This window comes from Narcine bancroftii, chromosome 5 (assembly GCF_036971445.1).
Source record: "Narcine bancroftii isolate sNarBan1 chromosome 5, sNarBan1.hap1, whole genome shotgun sequence".
NCBI classification, from domain to species: domain Eukaryota; kingdom Metazoa; phylum Chordata; class Chondrichthyes; order Torpediniformes; family Narcinidae; genus Narcine; species Narcine bancroftii.
This window is the reverse complement of record NC_091473.1, coordinates 194,866,842-194,882,382: the sequence shown is the minus strand read 5'-3', so window position 1 is coordinate 194,882,382 and position 15,541 is coordinate 194,866,842. Positions and strand designations below refer to the sequence as shown.

At 57.1% G+C, this 15,541-nt stretch overlaps 1 protein-coding gene across 1 annotated transcript; it reads right to left on the bottom strand.

Annotated features, from left to right (window-relative positions):
• Nucleotides 1-20: 20 nt before the first annotated feature.
• rusc1 (RUN and SH3 domain containing 1) lies at nt 21-14,430 on the bottom strand. The gene is given in 13 exon segments (XM_069942476.1): nt 21-791; nt 1,329-1,454; nt 3,851-4,640; nt 4,759-4,805; nt 5,235-5,340; nt 5,477-5,646; nt 5,708-5,804; nt 6,351-6,393; nt 6,395-6,525; nt 7,191-7,310; nt 7,774-7,908; nt 8,741-9,163; nt 14,256-14,430. Coding segments are annotated over 13 exon segments (2,388 nt in total). The 5' UTR covers nt 14,290-14,430; the 3' UTR covers nt 21-625.
• Nucleotides 14,431-15,541: the final 1,111 nt, after the last annotated feature.

Below are 15,541 nucleotides of genomic sequence, written 5' to 3'. Positions count from 1 at the left end.
AAACTAGCGATTCACCCCAATCCTGGCTAGCACAGTAGTTTATTGAACAGCAGCAGGTCATGTATCAGAATCAGGTTACAGAGAGACGAGGTGGAAATAGACAGCCTTTCTTATCTGGGCATGTCCTATCCCAACATACTCAGGACAGTGAACCAACCACACCAGGGAAAGCCCAGACGGTTGGGTCCTCTGGGAATACATCCCCCCCAAGGACAGACGGTACCCATGGGGGGAGTTGATCCCTTCCTCTTCCCCCCACCACCCCACCATCCTCAGGGACTGGCAGAACCAATGGGGAGAGTTTGTCACTCTTGGAATACCTTCCCCCAGGGAAGGACTGCACCCATGAGGTGTGGGTGCCACCAGGGATACCTTCCCCTCCAAGGGTCATGACTTCCCATAGGAAGAATTGGTGTCTCTGGGACTCCCAGGGAGTCAGTGCTGCTGGGAATTCCTTCCCACAGGAAGCAGCAAGCCCCCAACTATCCTGTCCCCGGGAACCCCATCCTCGGTGAGAGCCAGTGTCCTGGTGGGGTGGGGGAATCTCTCTAAGTACGGGCTGGATGGGGAAGGAGTCTGGGGCTGGGTTGAGGACTCTTACGGAATGGGGAGGGGGACAACAAGGCTACACCAGCGATGTGTACTCAATGGGCACCAGTCCTGAGGTGTTGCCACGGCGACAGCGGATCCAGGCGTCATTGAAGCAGCCCAGCACCTCGAGTGTCTCACCCCTCCTGAAATCGAGGTGCCCATCCTCCACAGCCTGGTGATCGCACAGGGTCCGCACCATCCTGGGGACAGAGAGAATATCAGCGTAGCAGACCAGGCCCCATTATCTCTCCCCATCCACATCTCACAACTGTCTCCTCCTCCCATCCGAATCCCCCTCCCCATCTTCCCCTTCCCCATCTCGCCTTCCCCCGCCCCCTCTCCCACCCTTCCTCTCCCGTCTCCCCCTCCTCTCTCCTTTCATGCTCACAATCTCACCAGACTAATGCTGTGGAAGGGGTAGTGATGAAGTGTATGGAGGAGAGGAAGGAGCGCCGTGGGAGGGGTGATGAGGAGGAAGGGGTGGTGAAGAGTGGTATTGAGGAGGGAGGGGCAGTGAGGAGGGAGCACCGTGGGAGGGGGCAGTGAGTGGGGAGCATGTGGGAGGGGCAATGAGGGGTTGTAAGGAGGGAAGGGCAGTGAGGAGGGAGCGCTGTGAGAGGGGCGATAAGAAGGGAGCCCCGTGGGAGCGGTGGTGAGGAGGGAGTGCCATGGGAGGGGCGGTTTAATAGACCTCCAGTCCCCAGAACAGCAATGGATGGGGCCTCTGAGCCATTCACCTGGCCGAGAAGCGGTTCTCTCCTCCCTGGGTCTTCACCTCTCCTGTCCCCAGGGGGCGGGCTGTCTTTGCTGAGGGCGCTCTCCACAGGTTGATGATGTTGAGCTGCAGCCAATCAGAGGGGAGCCTGCAGCACAAGGAAGGTAGGGTCACCCTGGACATTATACCACTGGCACCCTGGGGCCATGGGGGGACGAGGACACAGTAACTCCTGATCCCCTGTTCCGGAACCCTGCAGAGGTGTTGCTGCTCTCTGGGGACGGTCCATTTCTTCCCCTACCCCCCATTCCCACACACTGACCTCGCCTCACTGACAGAGGGGCTCCATCCTGGGCTATGGACTGGGGTCAAGCCCACTCACTGAGGCTGCCTGTCCTATCCTGGGATAAATAAGAAATAGGGGCAGGAGTCACCCATTCGGCCCATCGGGCCTGCTTCATCATTTGATGTGATCATGGCTGATCTGATGATCGACTTATTGCCACCCACCTGCCTTTTCCCCATATCCCTTAATTCCCCGACTATGTAAAAATCTATCCAACCTTGTTTTAAATATATTTACTGAGGTCGCCTCCACTGCTTCAATGGGCAGCAAATTCCAGATTCCCCACCTTTGGGAAAAGCAGTTCCTCCCCATCTCCATCTTAAATCTACTCCCCTGAATTTTGAGGCTATGTCCCCTCATTCTGGTTGCCCCACCAATGGGAATAATTTACCTCCCTCTATCTTATCTATGCCTTTCATAATGTTATATAAGATCCCCTTTCTCAATCTTCTAAATTCCGGCAAGTACAGACCCAGATGACTCAATCTCTCCTAGGATAATCTTCTGACCTCTGGAATCAACCTGGTGAACCTCCTCTGCACCACCTCCAAAGCCAGTCCATCGTTCCTCCAGTACGCAGGCCAGAACTGCACGCAGTTCTCCAGATGTGGCCTCACCAGGACCTTGTACAGTTGCAGCAAAACCTCCCTGCTCCAAAATTCAATCCCTCCTGCACTGAAGGCCAAGGTTTCAGTTGTCTTCCTGATAACCCGCTGCACCTGCAAACCAACCTTTTGCGATTCATGCCCAAGCCTTCCCAAGTCCTCCTGCACGGCAGCGCACTGCAATCACCTGCCATTTAAGAATAATCTGATCTTCCATTCTTTCTTCCAAAGTGGACGGCCTCACATTTACCAGCATTGTACTCAATCTTACAGACCCTTGCCCACTCACTTAACCTATCGATATCCCTCTGCAGACTCTCTGTGTCCTCTGCACAATTTGTGTTTCCACTCAGTCATCAGCAAACTTAAATACACAACGCCCTGTCCCCTCTTCCAGATCGTTAATGTACATTGTGTATATCAGTTGGCGCAACACTGTTACAGCACCAGCGATCGGATCTGGTGTTCGAATCCCACGCTTTTTGTAAGGAGTCTGTATGTTCTCCTCGTGTCTGCGTGGGTTTCCCCCGGGGGCTCCCGTTTCCTCCCACCCTTCAAAACGTACCGGGGTTGTAGGTTAATGGGGTGTAGGCTTGGGCTTGTGGGCCGAAACGACCTGTTACTGAGGTGTATGTCTACATTTGATTTTTTTTTAAAGTTATGGACCCCCTGTGGCATCCTGAATGCTAACCAGAAACACCCCTGTACCCCAACTCTCTGCTTTCTATTGGTTAACCAATCCTCTATCCATGCTAATACGTCACCCCCCAACTCCATGCACCCTGATCTTCTGCATAAGTCTTTTATGCAGCACCTTATCAAACACCTTCTGGGAATCCAGGTAATCAACGTCCAGCTGTTCCCCTCTATCTACCACTCATTGTATCCTGTCTTTGCTGAATCTATGCTGTGTCTGCCTGATGGATTCATTTCACTCCAGAAGCCTTGCTATTTTCTTTAATGAAAGCTTCATGCATTTTCCCACTGGAGAGACAGAGGGAGGGGCTGTCTCTCCATCGTGGGGTTCAGACCAGGATCCCACAAGCCCATGCCAAACCTCGTTTGGCTATTACCCCCTTGAGCAACGCCCACCGCCACCACTTCTTTCAGCACTTGCTCTGTATCCTGTGCCCCCAGGGGGACTCCATCTGATCCAGACATCTCTGGATTTTTTAGACCTCCATGTGGCCCCCCTTTCCCCCCCACCACCTCAGCCTGCCCCACTTCAGTGGGAAATGTCCCCCCTTCTCCATAAGGCCCAGACCTGCAAACCTCCTAGTGAGTCTCTGCACCCTCTCTGGGTGGACCCTGGCCTGGGGGACTGAAGGGGAAGTGGGAGAGGGAGTGGGGAAGAGGAAGGATAGGGGAGGGGGGGGGAGGTGAAGGAGAGATGGGGAAGGGAGAGGTGTGAGGGAGGGAGTGATGGAGAGGGGAGTGGGAGGGAGGGATGAGGGAGGGCTGGAGGTGTGAGGGAAAGATGGAGGGGGAGGGAGGAGGAGGAGGGAGAGAGAGGTGATGGGGAGGGAGGGTGTGGAGAGATTAGGGAGAGGGAAGTGAGGATGGGACCGAGGGGTGGAGGAAGTGCCTCTTTACCTGCTCCGTGAGTGCTCCGGGTGACGGGGAGAGTGGATGCTGGGGATCCTGGCACCGAAGAGCGAGGCCAGGGTTAGCCGAGGTGTCCCCGTGCTGTGTGGAATGTCCCAGGGCCTGTCCTCGAGCCCTGCACCATCTGTGGGAGTGCCCTGTGCTCTGGCCATGGGATTGTGCTGTACTCCATTCGTGGGATTGCTCTCTGCTTCAGCTGTGAGATCATGCTGTGCTCCCACCATGGAATCCCGCTGTGCCCCGGGCATGGGATTGTACTGTGCTCTGGCCACCTCTCCCCACCAAGGCCCTGTACCCAGGCCTCTTGAGGGGCGATGGGGGAGCAGGAGGTCCACTTGGCAGCTCCTGGCCAGCTGACCCCACCAGCCTACACTGACATCCGATGGCCTGGTAGCGCTCTGTGCCTCTCGGTCCACCCCGAGCTCCAGTACTGCCCGTCCAAGTCTCCATGCCCATGACGACACCTGGTCGAGAGTCTCCTGCAACCTGTAGCCCTCCTCTACCCCTGCTGGTGAACCCGGAAAGGTCTGGCCTGCCGTTGGAGCGCACAGTTCCTCATCTCCTTGCCGCCAGGTCCTGTCCAGCTGATCTGCACTCAGCACTGTGTGTCCAGGCTTGGCCATCTCGGAGGCCTGGGGGGAGTGGTGGTACTCAAAGAGGGGGTCCAGCTGGAAGGAGAGGGCGGAGAGAGGCTGCAAAAGGAGCAGAAGTTCCTCGAAGACCCCAGAGTGAGAGAGACATAGGAAGGCTGACGGGGTGTAGAGAGTCTTCAGGGCTCCTGTGGAGAGGGGAGAGAGCGAGAGGTCAGGGGCACCCGGGGGTGAGGCCGACAGTGTGTAGAGTTCCTCAGGGACTCGGTGGAGCGGGGAGAGAGCGAGGAGTCGGGAAGCACTCACCTGCATAGTTTTGCAGGGAAGCCATCCAGAAATCAAGTAGCTTGAGGCTGTGGGGAAAAAGATGGTGCAAAGTGTGAGTACAAATGGTCATGGGTGCATGTGTGTGGGGGGGGGGGGGGAAGAGCTGGAGAGGAAGTGAGGGATGAAGGGAGGAAGGAGGGAGAGGGGAGGAAGGTGGGAGAGTGAAAGCAGGAGAGGGGAAAAGAGAGGAGGGAAGGGGAGGAGGGAGGGAAGGAAGGAAGGAAGAGGAGGGGGGAGGGAAGGAGAGAAAGGAAGGGAAGAGGAGGAAGGGGAGGGGAGGGGGAAGGAGGGGGAGGGGATGGGAGGAGGGGGAGGGAAGGAGAGAAGGAGGGAAGGAGGGGGAGGGAAGGGGAAGGAGAGGAGAAGGGAAAGAGAGGAGGAGGGAAGAGGAAGGGGAGAGGGAGGGAAGGAGAGGGAGGGAAGGAGAGGGGCAAATCCCACCTCCTGACACTTACTTCAACAGAGCAAACACAAAGGCATTGAACTTCCGCTGGGAGTTGCTGAGCTGGGAGAGTCCATCGAGCTGATGGAACACGTTGTACAGGTGCCGCGGAGTGTGATCTGTTGGGGGGGTGGGTTGGGAGGAAAACGAGAGAAACGGTCACAAGGCCAGCATTTATTGCCTATCCCTATCGACCCCCTCGAGGTAGGTGTGGGAGTGAGAACTGCCCCCTTGAACAGCTGAAGATGCTCTCACAGCTGGGATGGAGGTCCCAGGGTTCAGATCCAGCCCCAAAGGGGAATGGATGAATAACTGATCGATTGTTTGCCATACATACATGAAGTGACATTCCTATTGGTTGCAGGCCACACAGGTACAGGAACTCCTTGATATACGAGTTCTGTGGAGTCCAATTAACTAGTGACCTTTTGTGGACACTCAAAATCTCCTCACTTGTCAGGAAGGCGCAACAGCGACTGCACTTACTGAGAAGACTGAAACGGGTAAGGCTCCTGGCCACCATCATGCCAACCTACAGGAGCTCTATCCAGAGTGTCCTGGCCGGCTGCAGGACGGACGGTCGCTGCAGAGAAATGGATTGGAGGTCCATCCACAGGAACGGTAGAGAGGATCACTGGGGCCTCTCTCCCCACCTCACCCAAATAGAAGTGATATATCGGGATTGTTGTCTGAAGAGGGTGCGCAAAATCATCGAGGACCCCTTCCACCCCGCACACAGCATCTTCCAGCTGCTCCAGTCGGGGAAGAGATCCAGGAGGATCAGAGCCAGGACCACCAGGCTGGGGAACAGCTTGTTCCCATGGGCAGTGAGAATGCTGAACGACCAAAGAAACGGCTCACACTGACCCTCTGAGACCCTCATATTCACAAAACAAGGTTTTGTATATATGAATACTTGCCCTGCATGTGTATTGTTTGTCTGTGTGTGTGTTATGTCCGCGTATTTTGCACCAAGGACTAGAGAACACAATTTCATCAGGGTGCAATCAGATGACAATAAACTTGAACTTGAAGTGCAAAGGTAATGGTAGATAATCCTCCAGTGAGGGGGCACCCTGAGGTGGGATCATGGAGTGGGGATCTGAGCCACAGTGAATGAGGGACCTACCTGCTTTCACAGAGATTTCTACCACGGTCCAGGGGGAGTTTGGGCCTCCTGCCCATGACCAGGTCGTGTCGGTACACCTTCAACCCATCGCCCAGCACAGCGGTGAGGGCAGGGCACAGGCTGGCCAGCAGCATGTGTCCGAGCCGCGGGCTGTCTCTGCTGTTCCCAGCTGTGTCTGGGGTGGGGGGAGGAGGGAGGGAGGGGGGGATGAGAGGGGAAGGGAAAGGATGGGGAGGGAAGTGGGAGAGGGCAAAGGAGGGGTGGAGAGAGGGAGGGAAAGATGGGGAAGGGAGGGGAATAGGGAGGGAGAGGGGGGAGGGGGAAGATAGGGGTTGAAGGGAGAGAGGAAGGGAGAGAGGAGAAAGGAAGGGTTGAAGAGAGAGGGGACGTGAGGGTGGGAAGGGAGAGGGAGGGGGGAACAGGGAAAATGGAAAAAGAAAGAAGAGGGAATGAAGGGAGTAAGAAAAGGGAGAGATCCGAGCGGGAGTGATGGGTGAGCCATATGGCACAGGACACGGGACATCCCAAGGCTGGAGGCAGGTTCTCTACCTCCCTCCTCACCGACCCTCCCTCCCTGCCCTTTCCTCTGCACTCTCCCTTTCCACCGCCCCCCCCATCCCTCCTCACTGCCTCTTCCTCCCTTCTCATCACTCCTCATTCCTTCCCCAATATCTCTCCCTCCTTCACCACCCCACCCACTTCCTCACCACCTCCTCCCTCCTCACCGCCCCCTTCTTCCTCACTGCCCCTCCTTCCTCACCGGTTCCCCCCCCCACTTCCTCACCGTCCCCCTCCTTCCTCACTGCCCCTTCCTTCCTCACCGTCCCCCTCCCTCCTCACCAACCCCTCCCACACGGACCACCTTAGGGAGTTTTGCCCCTACCTTCTGGACAACGTTTCGAGCTGCGCTGAAGTGGGCGATGACATTGTCCACAGCCACACTGACCGCCCACACCAGTCCTGGGGCAGGTAGAGAGGTGTCAGCCTCAGGTCCCTCCGCCCCTCCCTCCCTCACACCCCTCCCTCCGCCTCTTCTTCCCCTCCCTCGCTCACATGCCTTCATCGTACTCCTCCCTCCCACACCTCAACCTCCACCTCAACTTCTCCTCCCTCGCTCACATGCCTTCATCGTAGCCCTCCCTCCCTCATCCTCCACCCCTCACATCCCACCCTCTGCCCCATCTCCCTCACCCCCTCCCTCGACCCCTAACTCCCTTAAACCCCTCCCTCACACCACTCTGTACCTTCCTCGCTCCATGCCACCTCTCTCTCCACTTTGCCCTCTCCCTCCTCACCGCCCCAACCCCCTCCTCACTGACCCTCCCCTCACCCCTTCTCACCTCCCTTCCCCTCTCCTTTGCTGCCCCTCCCTTTCCTGGCAGGGGGTGTTCACCCCTGGAAAGGACTCCCCCCAGCCTCTTACCTCTCTTGGACATTGGGTTCAGGGTTGTGCCCTTGGTCTCCAGACATGGTGAAGAGATAGCAGCCGCCGGGGTCACTTCATCCATCCTGCGATGCTTCCTGCTAGATTCACAGGGAGTGGAAGGGCTCCGATCCACTGTGGGACACAGATTGGGAGGCACTGGGGTCAGGGGAGGTTCCCAAACCCTACCCACATCACCCCTCCCCAACCTTCCCCCTTCATCCCTCCTCACTTCTTCCCAAAACCCACTCCTTCAGCGGGTCAGGAGGCCATTCTGCCCCTCAAGAGTTGATTATTCTGGAACAGGAAGAGACCATTCAGCACCGGCTGACCCAAATCTTCATCTCCTCGTCAGCCCCAATCCCTGATGGACTCCATCAATGTCTCTGTGGACGTTTTCAATCAAGCTGCTATCTCCTCAGAGTCCAACAGGGGACACGGCCCAGCTTGGGGGTGGGGGGAGAGAGAGAGGGGGTGCCTCCTGATACCCCACCATTGGGCTGGCTCCTCTCCTAACTACACCATAGAGATTCCCACAGCCATTAGGGCAGGAGACAGGCAGAGATGCAAGACAGGGGCAGGGAGGGGCATTGTGGAGGGGGGTGGGGTAGAGAGAGAGAGAGAGAGAGAGAGAGAGAGAGAGAGAGAGGGGAAGAGGGTGAGAATCAGTGAGAAGGCAAGGAATGAGAGAAGAATCAGAGAAGCAGAGAGAGAGTGAGTGAGGCAGAGATAGAAGAGGGGAGAGAAGGGGAGAAAGGCAGAGGAGGAGGGAGAGAGAGATAGAGAGGGGAGAGAAGCAGAGAAAAGGAGAAGCAGAGGGAGAGAGAGAGGCAGTGCGGGTCGAGCAGAGGTGGGGTACTGTTGTGAGCTCTAAGGGAGGGCAGGGAGGGTGAGGTGAGCATCCCAGAGGGAGAGAAGGGTAGTGTGCCTGCATGAGGGGGTGGTCCAGGCAACGAGAGGAACTTACTGCCAGTGTTCCAGATGGAGAACCCTTCACCGCTGACTCCCGATCCACGGTCACTCCGACCAGCACTCTGCGGGGGGTGGATGTCCCTGGGGTTGGGGAGGTCAGGGGATGGGGAGGCCAGGCTGAAGAAGAGCCCCAGGGGTGAGGGGCAGCCCAGGGGTAGGTAAGGGACAGGGGCGAGGTAGGAGGGTGGGAAGCTCCATCTTCGGAGGAAGGGTGGGGAGCAGAGGGAATGGTGTCCAGGTGATGAGGGCAGGAACAGGCTTCCTCGCTGAGGGGGGGTGTAGGCCCCAACAGGGGAGGGACGTCCAGTCTCTGGGTCTCGGGAATCGTCAGTGGTGGGGGGCTCGATGTGGGAGTAGCTGGGGTTGGGGAAGGAGAAACAGAGCAGGTAGGACTGGACTGGTCGCAGGAGTGAGGGGTCTGTGAAGGGGTGGGAGAGGTGGGAGAGGGGGAGGGTGGAGTAAGAAGGGGAGAGAGAGGAGAAGGGGATGGAGGGGTGAGAGGAGAAGGGGATGGAGGGGGGATGGAGGGGGGAGGGAGAGGAGGGTGAGAGGGGAGGGAAGTGGAGAGAGGGAGTGAAAGGAAGTGAGAGGGAGAAAGATGGGGGATGAATGATAGGAAGGAGAGGGTGGGAGAGAGAAGTGAGAGGGGGAAATAGAGGGAAGAGGGAATGAGAGTGATAGAGAGGGGAGTGAAAGAGGAGAGAGGGAGAGGGAAAGAGGGGAGAGAGATTTGGAGAGAGGAGAGTGGGAGAGAGGGAAGAGAGAAAGGGGAGGAGTGGGAGAGAGGGGTGGAGTGGGAAAGAGTAGAAGGATGGAAGGGGTAGGCGAGAGGGGAGAGGAAAGGGGAGGGAGGGAGTGGAAAGGGAGTGGGAGAGAGGGGAGGAATGGAAGGAGAAGGGAGAGGAGGGAGGGAAAGAGAGGGGAAGGATGCAGAGAATGGGGAGAGGGAGGGGGTCAAAGGGAGGAAGGGATGGGAACAGTGTAGGACCAGGGAGAAGGTGACAGCACAGAGACAGAATGAACACATAGCACAGGTTGGGGTGAGGGGTAAGGAAGGGGGAAGGGAGAAGCAAGGGAAGAGAGAGGAGCAAAGGAGGTAGAGGGGTGGGATTGGGGAGGGGGAAGAAGGGGGAAGGGAGAGAGAGGAGGAAGGGAGAAGGAAGGAAGAGAGGGGAAGGGGAGGGGAGGGATGGAGAGAAGGCAGTGAAATGGAAAGACAGTAATGGAGGGGATTACAGAGGCAGGGATAGATGGAGGGGGTTACAGAGATAGGAGGGAAAGGGTTGGAGGGAGGGAAGAAGAGGAGAGAGCAGGGGAGGGAGAAGGAAATGGGGAGAGGAGGGTAGACCAGGGGTTGAGGGGAAAGGAAAGAGATGCAGGAGGAAGGAAAGGGGTGGAGGGAGAGGAAGGGGAGGGAAGGTGTGAGGGGGATAGTGACACCAGCCAATGGGGGAGGGGGAGAGAGAGAGAGAGAGAGAATGAAGAACAGAGAATAACCATGAGTTAGTCAAAACTCCAGACATACAGATATAACAAGGGAGAACAAGAATGCACAATGCCACATAACAGGGCAATCAACACCTTATCCAGTGGTGCCTGGCACTGGGAGGGGTGTCGGGGACCGAGAAGGGTGTAGGGGACCAGAGGGGATTACAGAGACAGGGAGGGGTGTAGGGGACCAGAGTAGGTTACAGAAACAGGGAGGTGTGTAGGGGACTGAAGGGAGGGGGGGGTTATAGAGACAGCGAGGGGTGTAGGGGACCAGAGGGGATTACAGAGACAGGGACGGGTGTAGGGGACCAGAAAGGGTTATGGACACAGGGAGGAGTGTAGGGACTGGACGGAGCGGGGTGGGGGTGGGGATGGGGGTTCCAGAGACAGGGAGATGTGTAGGGGACTGAAGGGAGGAGGTTACAGAGACAGGGAAGGGTGTAGGGGACCGGAGGGGGTTACAAAGACAGGGAGGGCTGTAAGGGACCGGGGGGGGGGGGGGGGTTAGAGACAGGGACTAGTGTTGGGGATTTGAGGGCGTTACAGAGACAGGGAGGGGTGTTGGGGGTTACAGAAAAGGGAGGGGTGTTGGGGACGCGAGGTGGGGGGGAGGTTACAAAGACAAGAATGGGTGTAGGGGATTGGTGGGCGTTACAGAGACAGGAAGGGGTGTAGGGGACCGTTGGGGATTAAAGAGACATGGGGGTGGGGGGTTACAGAGACAGCGAGAGGTGTCGGGGACCTGACAGCAAGGATTGTCCTGTTTACAGACAGGGACATAAGTCATTGCTGGTGATATCCTGCCTCTGACGAACAACACGCCGCGTCGTTATGCCCCACCCCCCCCCCCCATCTCAGATGGTCCCACTCCCACACATACCTCAAGGCCAGGGCCTTGTTTTGTTACTCCTCCTGCTACCTACAGGCAGGACACTGGCTCCCAGCTCCCATCACCATGGTTCACAGGCCTGTGATCGCTGCAGGCTGCCAGGACACAGGCTTCCTGATCTGATCAAACCTTCCCCAGCGTGACGTCATTAACCCCTGCACCACCAAAGTGCTCCTATCACAATGGGTGCCTTCTTCTGACACCCCACCACTGCTCACGGGGACACTGTTCAGCCCCCTCCCTGGACAGGACACGAGGACACTGCTCAGCCCCCTCCCTGCATGGGACACAGGGACACTGCTCAGCCCCCTACCTGGTTGGGACACGGGGACATTGCTCAGCCCCCTCCCTGGATGGGACACGAGAACACTGCTCACCTCCCTCCCTGGTTGGGACACAGGGACACTACTTAGTCCCTTCCCTCGACAGGACATGGGGACAGGAGGCCATTCAGCCCCACCCTGGATGGGACATGGGGACACCGCTCAACCCCCTTCCTGGCCTGGATATGGGGACAGGAGGTCGTTCAGACCCTCTCCACTCTGTTACATGAGTACTGGAGGCCATTCAGCCCCTCTCTGCTCAGATACATGGGGACAGAAGGTCATTCAGCCCCTCTCCAACTGATACATGGAGACAGGAGGCCATTCAGCCCCTCTCTGCTCAGATACATGGGGACAGGAGGTCATTCAGCCCCTCTCCAACTGATACATGGAGACAGGAGGCCATTCAGCCCCTCTCCACACTGTTACACAGTGACCGGAGGCTGTTCAGCCACTCCTCATCTTTACTGGGCCAGAAAGCCATAGCTCCTCTCTGACCTGGTACATCAGAATAGGAGGCTGGAACCTGTTACCAATGGACAGGAGGCCATTCAGCCCTTCCTGTCTGCTACATGGGTTCAGCATCTGGAGTTCTTCGTGCAGTTCTGTTCTCCTTACTTGAGGAAGGATGTACTGACTTTGGAGGTGGTGCAGAGTAGGTTCACCGGGTTGATTCCAGAAATGAAAGGGTTGGCCTTTGAGGAGAGATTGGGTCATCTGGGACAGTACTCACTGGAATTTAGAATGAGAGGGGATCTGAAAGAACATACAAAATTAGGAAAGGAATAAACAATATGGAGGTAGATACGTTGTTCCCATTGATGGGGGAGACCAGAACGAGGGGACAAAGCCTGAAGATTCAGGCTGGTAGATTGAAGATGGAGATGAGGAGGAACTGTTTTTTTTTCCAGAGTTGGGGGGAATCTGTGGAATTCGCTGCCCATTGAAGCAGTGGAGGCGACCTCAGTAAACATATTTAAGACAAGATTGGATAGATTTTTACATAGTGGGGGAATTAAGGTATATGGGGAAAAGACTGGTGGGTGGAGATGAGCCCATCATCAGATCAGCCATTATCTCATTGAATGGCAGCCCAGGTTCGACGGGTCGAGTGGCCGACTCCTGCTCCTGTTTCTGATGTTCTTCTATTGGAGTCCTTCAACCCTCGAACCTGAGCGCTTGTTTATCAAGATCACGCCAATCACCTGGCCAGTAATGAGAGCCCAGTTATCCACATCAGCCTCCCTGACCTGCCCACCGCCCAGTCCTCTGTCCCTGAGTAATTGCTCCGATATCTTTCCTGGATCCCTGTTCCACAGGCCAGAGGACAAAGCAAATTGTCTGATCCGGATGCAGCGAAACAAACGTAAGAAATAGGAGCAGGAGTCGGCCATTCAGCCCATCAAGCCTGCTCTGCCATGCAATGAGATCATGGCTGATCTGATGATCAGCTCATCCCCACCGACCTGATAAGGTGGATGGCCCGCGCCTTTTTCCCAGGGTGGGAGTAGCAAACACCAGAGGACGTTTGTACAACGTGAAAGGAGGAAGGTTTGGGGGAGACGTCAGGGAGTAAGATTTTTTTTACACAGAGAGTTGTGGGGGCCTGGAATGCATTGCCGGGGTGATGGTGGAGGCTGGAACATTAGGGGCATTTAAGAGACTCTTAGACACACAGATGAAAGAAAAACAGAGGGTTATGAGGTAGAAAGGGTTGCTTTTTTTGGTATAGGTCAGCACCACATCATGGGCCGAAGGGCCTGTACTGTGCTGTAATGTTTTAACCTCACAGTGAAATACAACAGGTGGTGTTACACAGCACAGAGCATGGGGTGGTTACAGAGCCAAAGGGAGCCAGCCCACTTGAATGTAGGGCCATGGTGTTTGTGCTAGAAGCAGCCCACAGTTTGAAGACTTGCCTACATCACTGGTGTTTGCAGGAGGGGATAGAACTGCCTGGGTCTCTCAGTGAACTGGGTGGAGGGGAGGGGGGTAACAACAGGAGCCTCCCTGCAGAGGGACGGGGGGGGGGGGGGGTTGGGAGCGGGGAGCGGAGACACAGCCCCACTGCAGGGTCCAACCGCCGTCAACTCCATACGGGCTTTAAACGGCCTGTGAGAGGAGCCAACAGTGGTTTAATTAAAAACCCTGCGACCGCGGGGTTTAGGCCCAAGATGGCGGCGCCCATGATGGGCAGCAGCCACGAGGGGTTGCAGACTCCGGTGGGGAAGGGTGGAGCGGAGGGCTGGCGCAGAAACCGGGGAGGCTACCCCCCCCCCATCCGAGGAGGAGAAGAGAAGCAGAGGAGACAACCCACAGGACGGTGACCACGGCAGCGGACCAGCGAGGGGGGCTCTGAGGCTGACGAAACACACAAGGGGTGAGCTGGTGGTGGCTTGAGGCTGCAACCACTGGAGGGGGCACCAGGTATACAAACCGGGATGCGAGGAGGTGCCGAGGGCACTGAAGGGTTCCTGACCATGTCGGAGGTTCAGATCTGGAGCTCGGGCGGCCGATGGTTTGGACTGGAGTCTGTGGGGCTGTAGAAGAGCTGCAGGGGGAATCCACGGACACTCGGTGACTCGGGTAGGGGGGGGGGGGGGGGGAAGCACTCTTTTGGTTCTCTCTCTCTGACTCCAAGAGGCGCTTCTGGTAATTTCTGCCGATGGCGAATCTGTCTGCCTTAGAACAGACAAAAGCAAATTCCGTACAATTTTGCACTGTCTTTATTACATGACAATAAGTTGAATCTTGACCTTTACCAGCCCCATGGAGTGCCACCGAGGGAGTGCTCCCCATTCTCCTACCTTCCCTCGCCGGCTTGGCTCCACCGTCAGCCATTCCCCGACCTCCACTGCTTCCTGCCGCTGAAGACGGTCCGTCCGTTGGGAGGGACGTCTCCTCCACCCCATCCTCCCGAGGCCCCACTCCGTTGACCTGCCCTCTCCATCTCAGCTCCCGGAAGGTGATCACTGGTGGTGGTGGGGCGCCTTCAGCAGGTGGGGGGGGGTGGCGGGCGGGGAGCGGAGGCCATGGGGCGGCGCCTCCTGAGTGCCAGCTCGTGGAAGGTGGTGACCCGTGCCCCGTTTGACCCCCGACCTGCGATCCTGGGGTCGGTGTGGAGCTCGGCACCCTGGGGCGTGGTTTCGGGGTTGCTGGCTAAGGTTCCCGGGAGCGGAGAGGGGGGACACAGGGGCTCTGATGTCCCAGGATCAGGAGAGCATCGCAGGAACCCCGAGAGCTCCGGGGAAAGGACAAAGTCTACAGAAGTGGAAGCTCTGTCCATTCCCCAGAACCCTTGCATGGGAGTGATGAGGGACCCAGAGATCCTTGCAGTGGGACCAAATCCCTGGCAGTCTAGAGGCCATGAAGAAGAGGAGGCAGGGAATTCTGATGGCCCAGTCTTGGGGACTGGAATGGTTGAGAATTCTTGGGGCCCTGGGGAGATGGGTGCTCTCAGGGAAGGGAGGGCCGGAGATTTTGTGGGTCCTGGGGATGGGGAGTCTCCCAGGGAAGGGGCGGATGGGAGTTCCGTGGGTCCTGGATATGAGGAGGTGCTCAGAGAAGGGGAAGCTGGAAATTCCGTAGGTCCTGGGGACAGGGAGTCTCCCAGGGAAGGGGAGGATTGGAGTTCCGTGGGTCCTGGAGACGGGGAGGGGCTCGGAGAAGGGGAGGTCGGAGATTCCATGGGTCCTCGGGACAGGGAGTCTCTCAGGTAAGGGGAGGTTGGTAGCTCCATGGATCTTGGAGACAGGGATGACTCCAGAGAAGGGGAGGCCAGAGATTCAGTGGGTCGTGGATATGGGATGGGTCCCATAGAAGGGGAATCCGGAGATTCCGTGGGTCCCGGGTATGGGATGGGTCCCGGAGAAGGGAAATCCGGAGATTCCGTGGGTCCCGGGTATGGGATGGGTCCTGGAGAAGGGGAATCCGAAGATTCTGTGGGTCCCGGGTATGGGATGGGTCCTGGAGAAGGGGAATCTGGAGATTCTGTGGATCCAGATGACGGAAAGTCTCCCAGGGAAGGAGGGATTTGGATTTCCGTGGGTCCTGGGTATAGGGAGGGGCCAGGAGAATGGGAGGTTGGAGATTC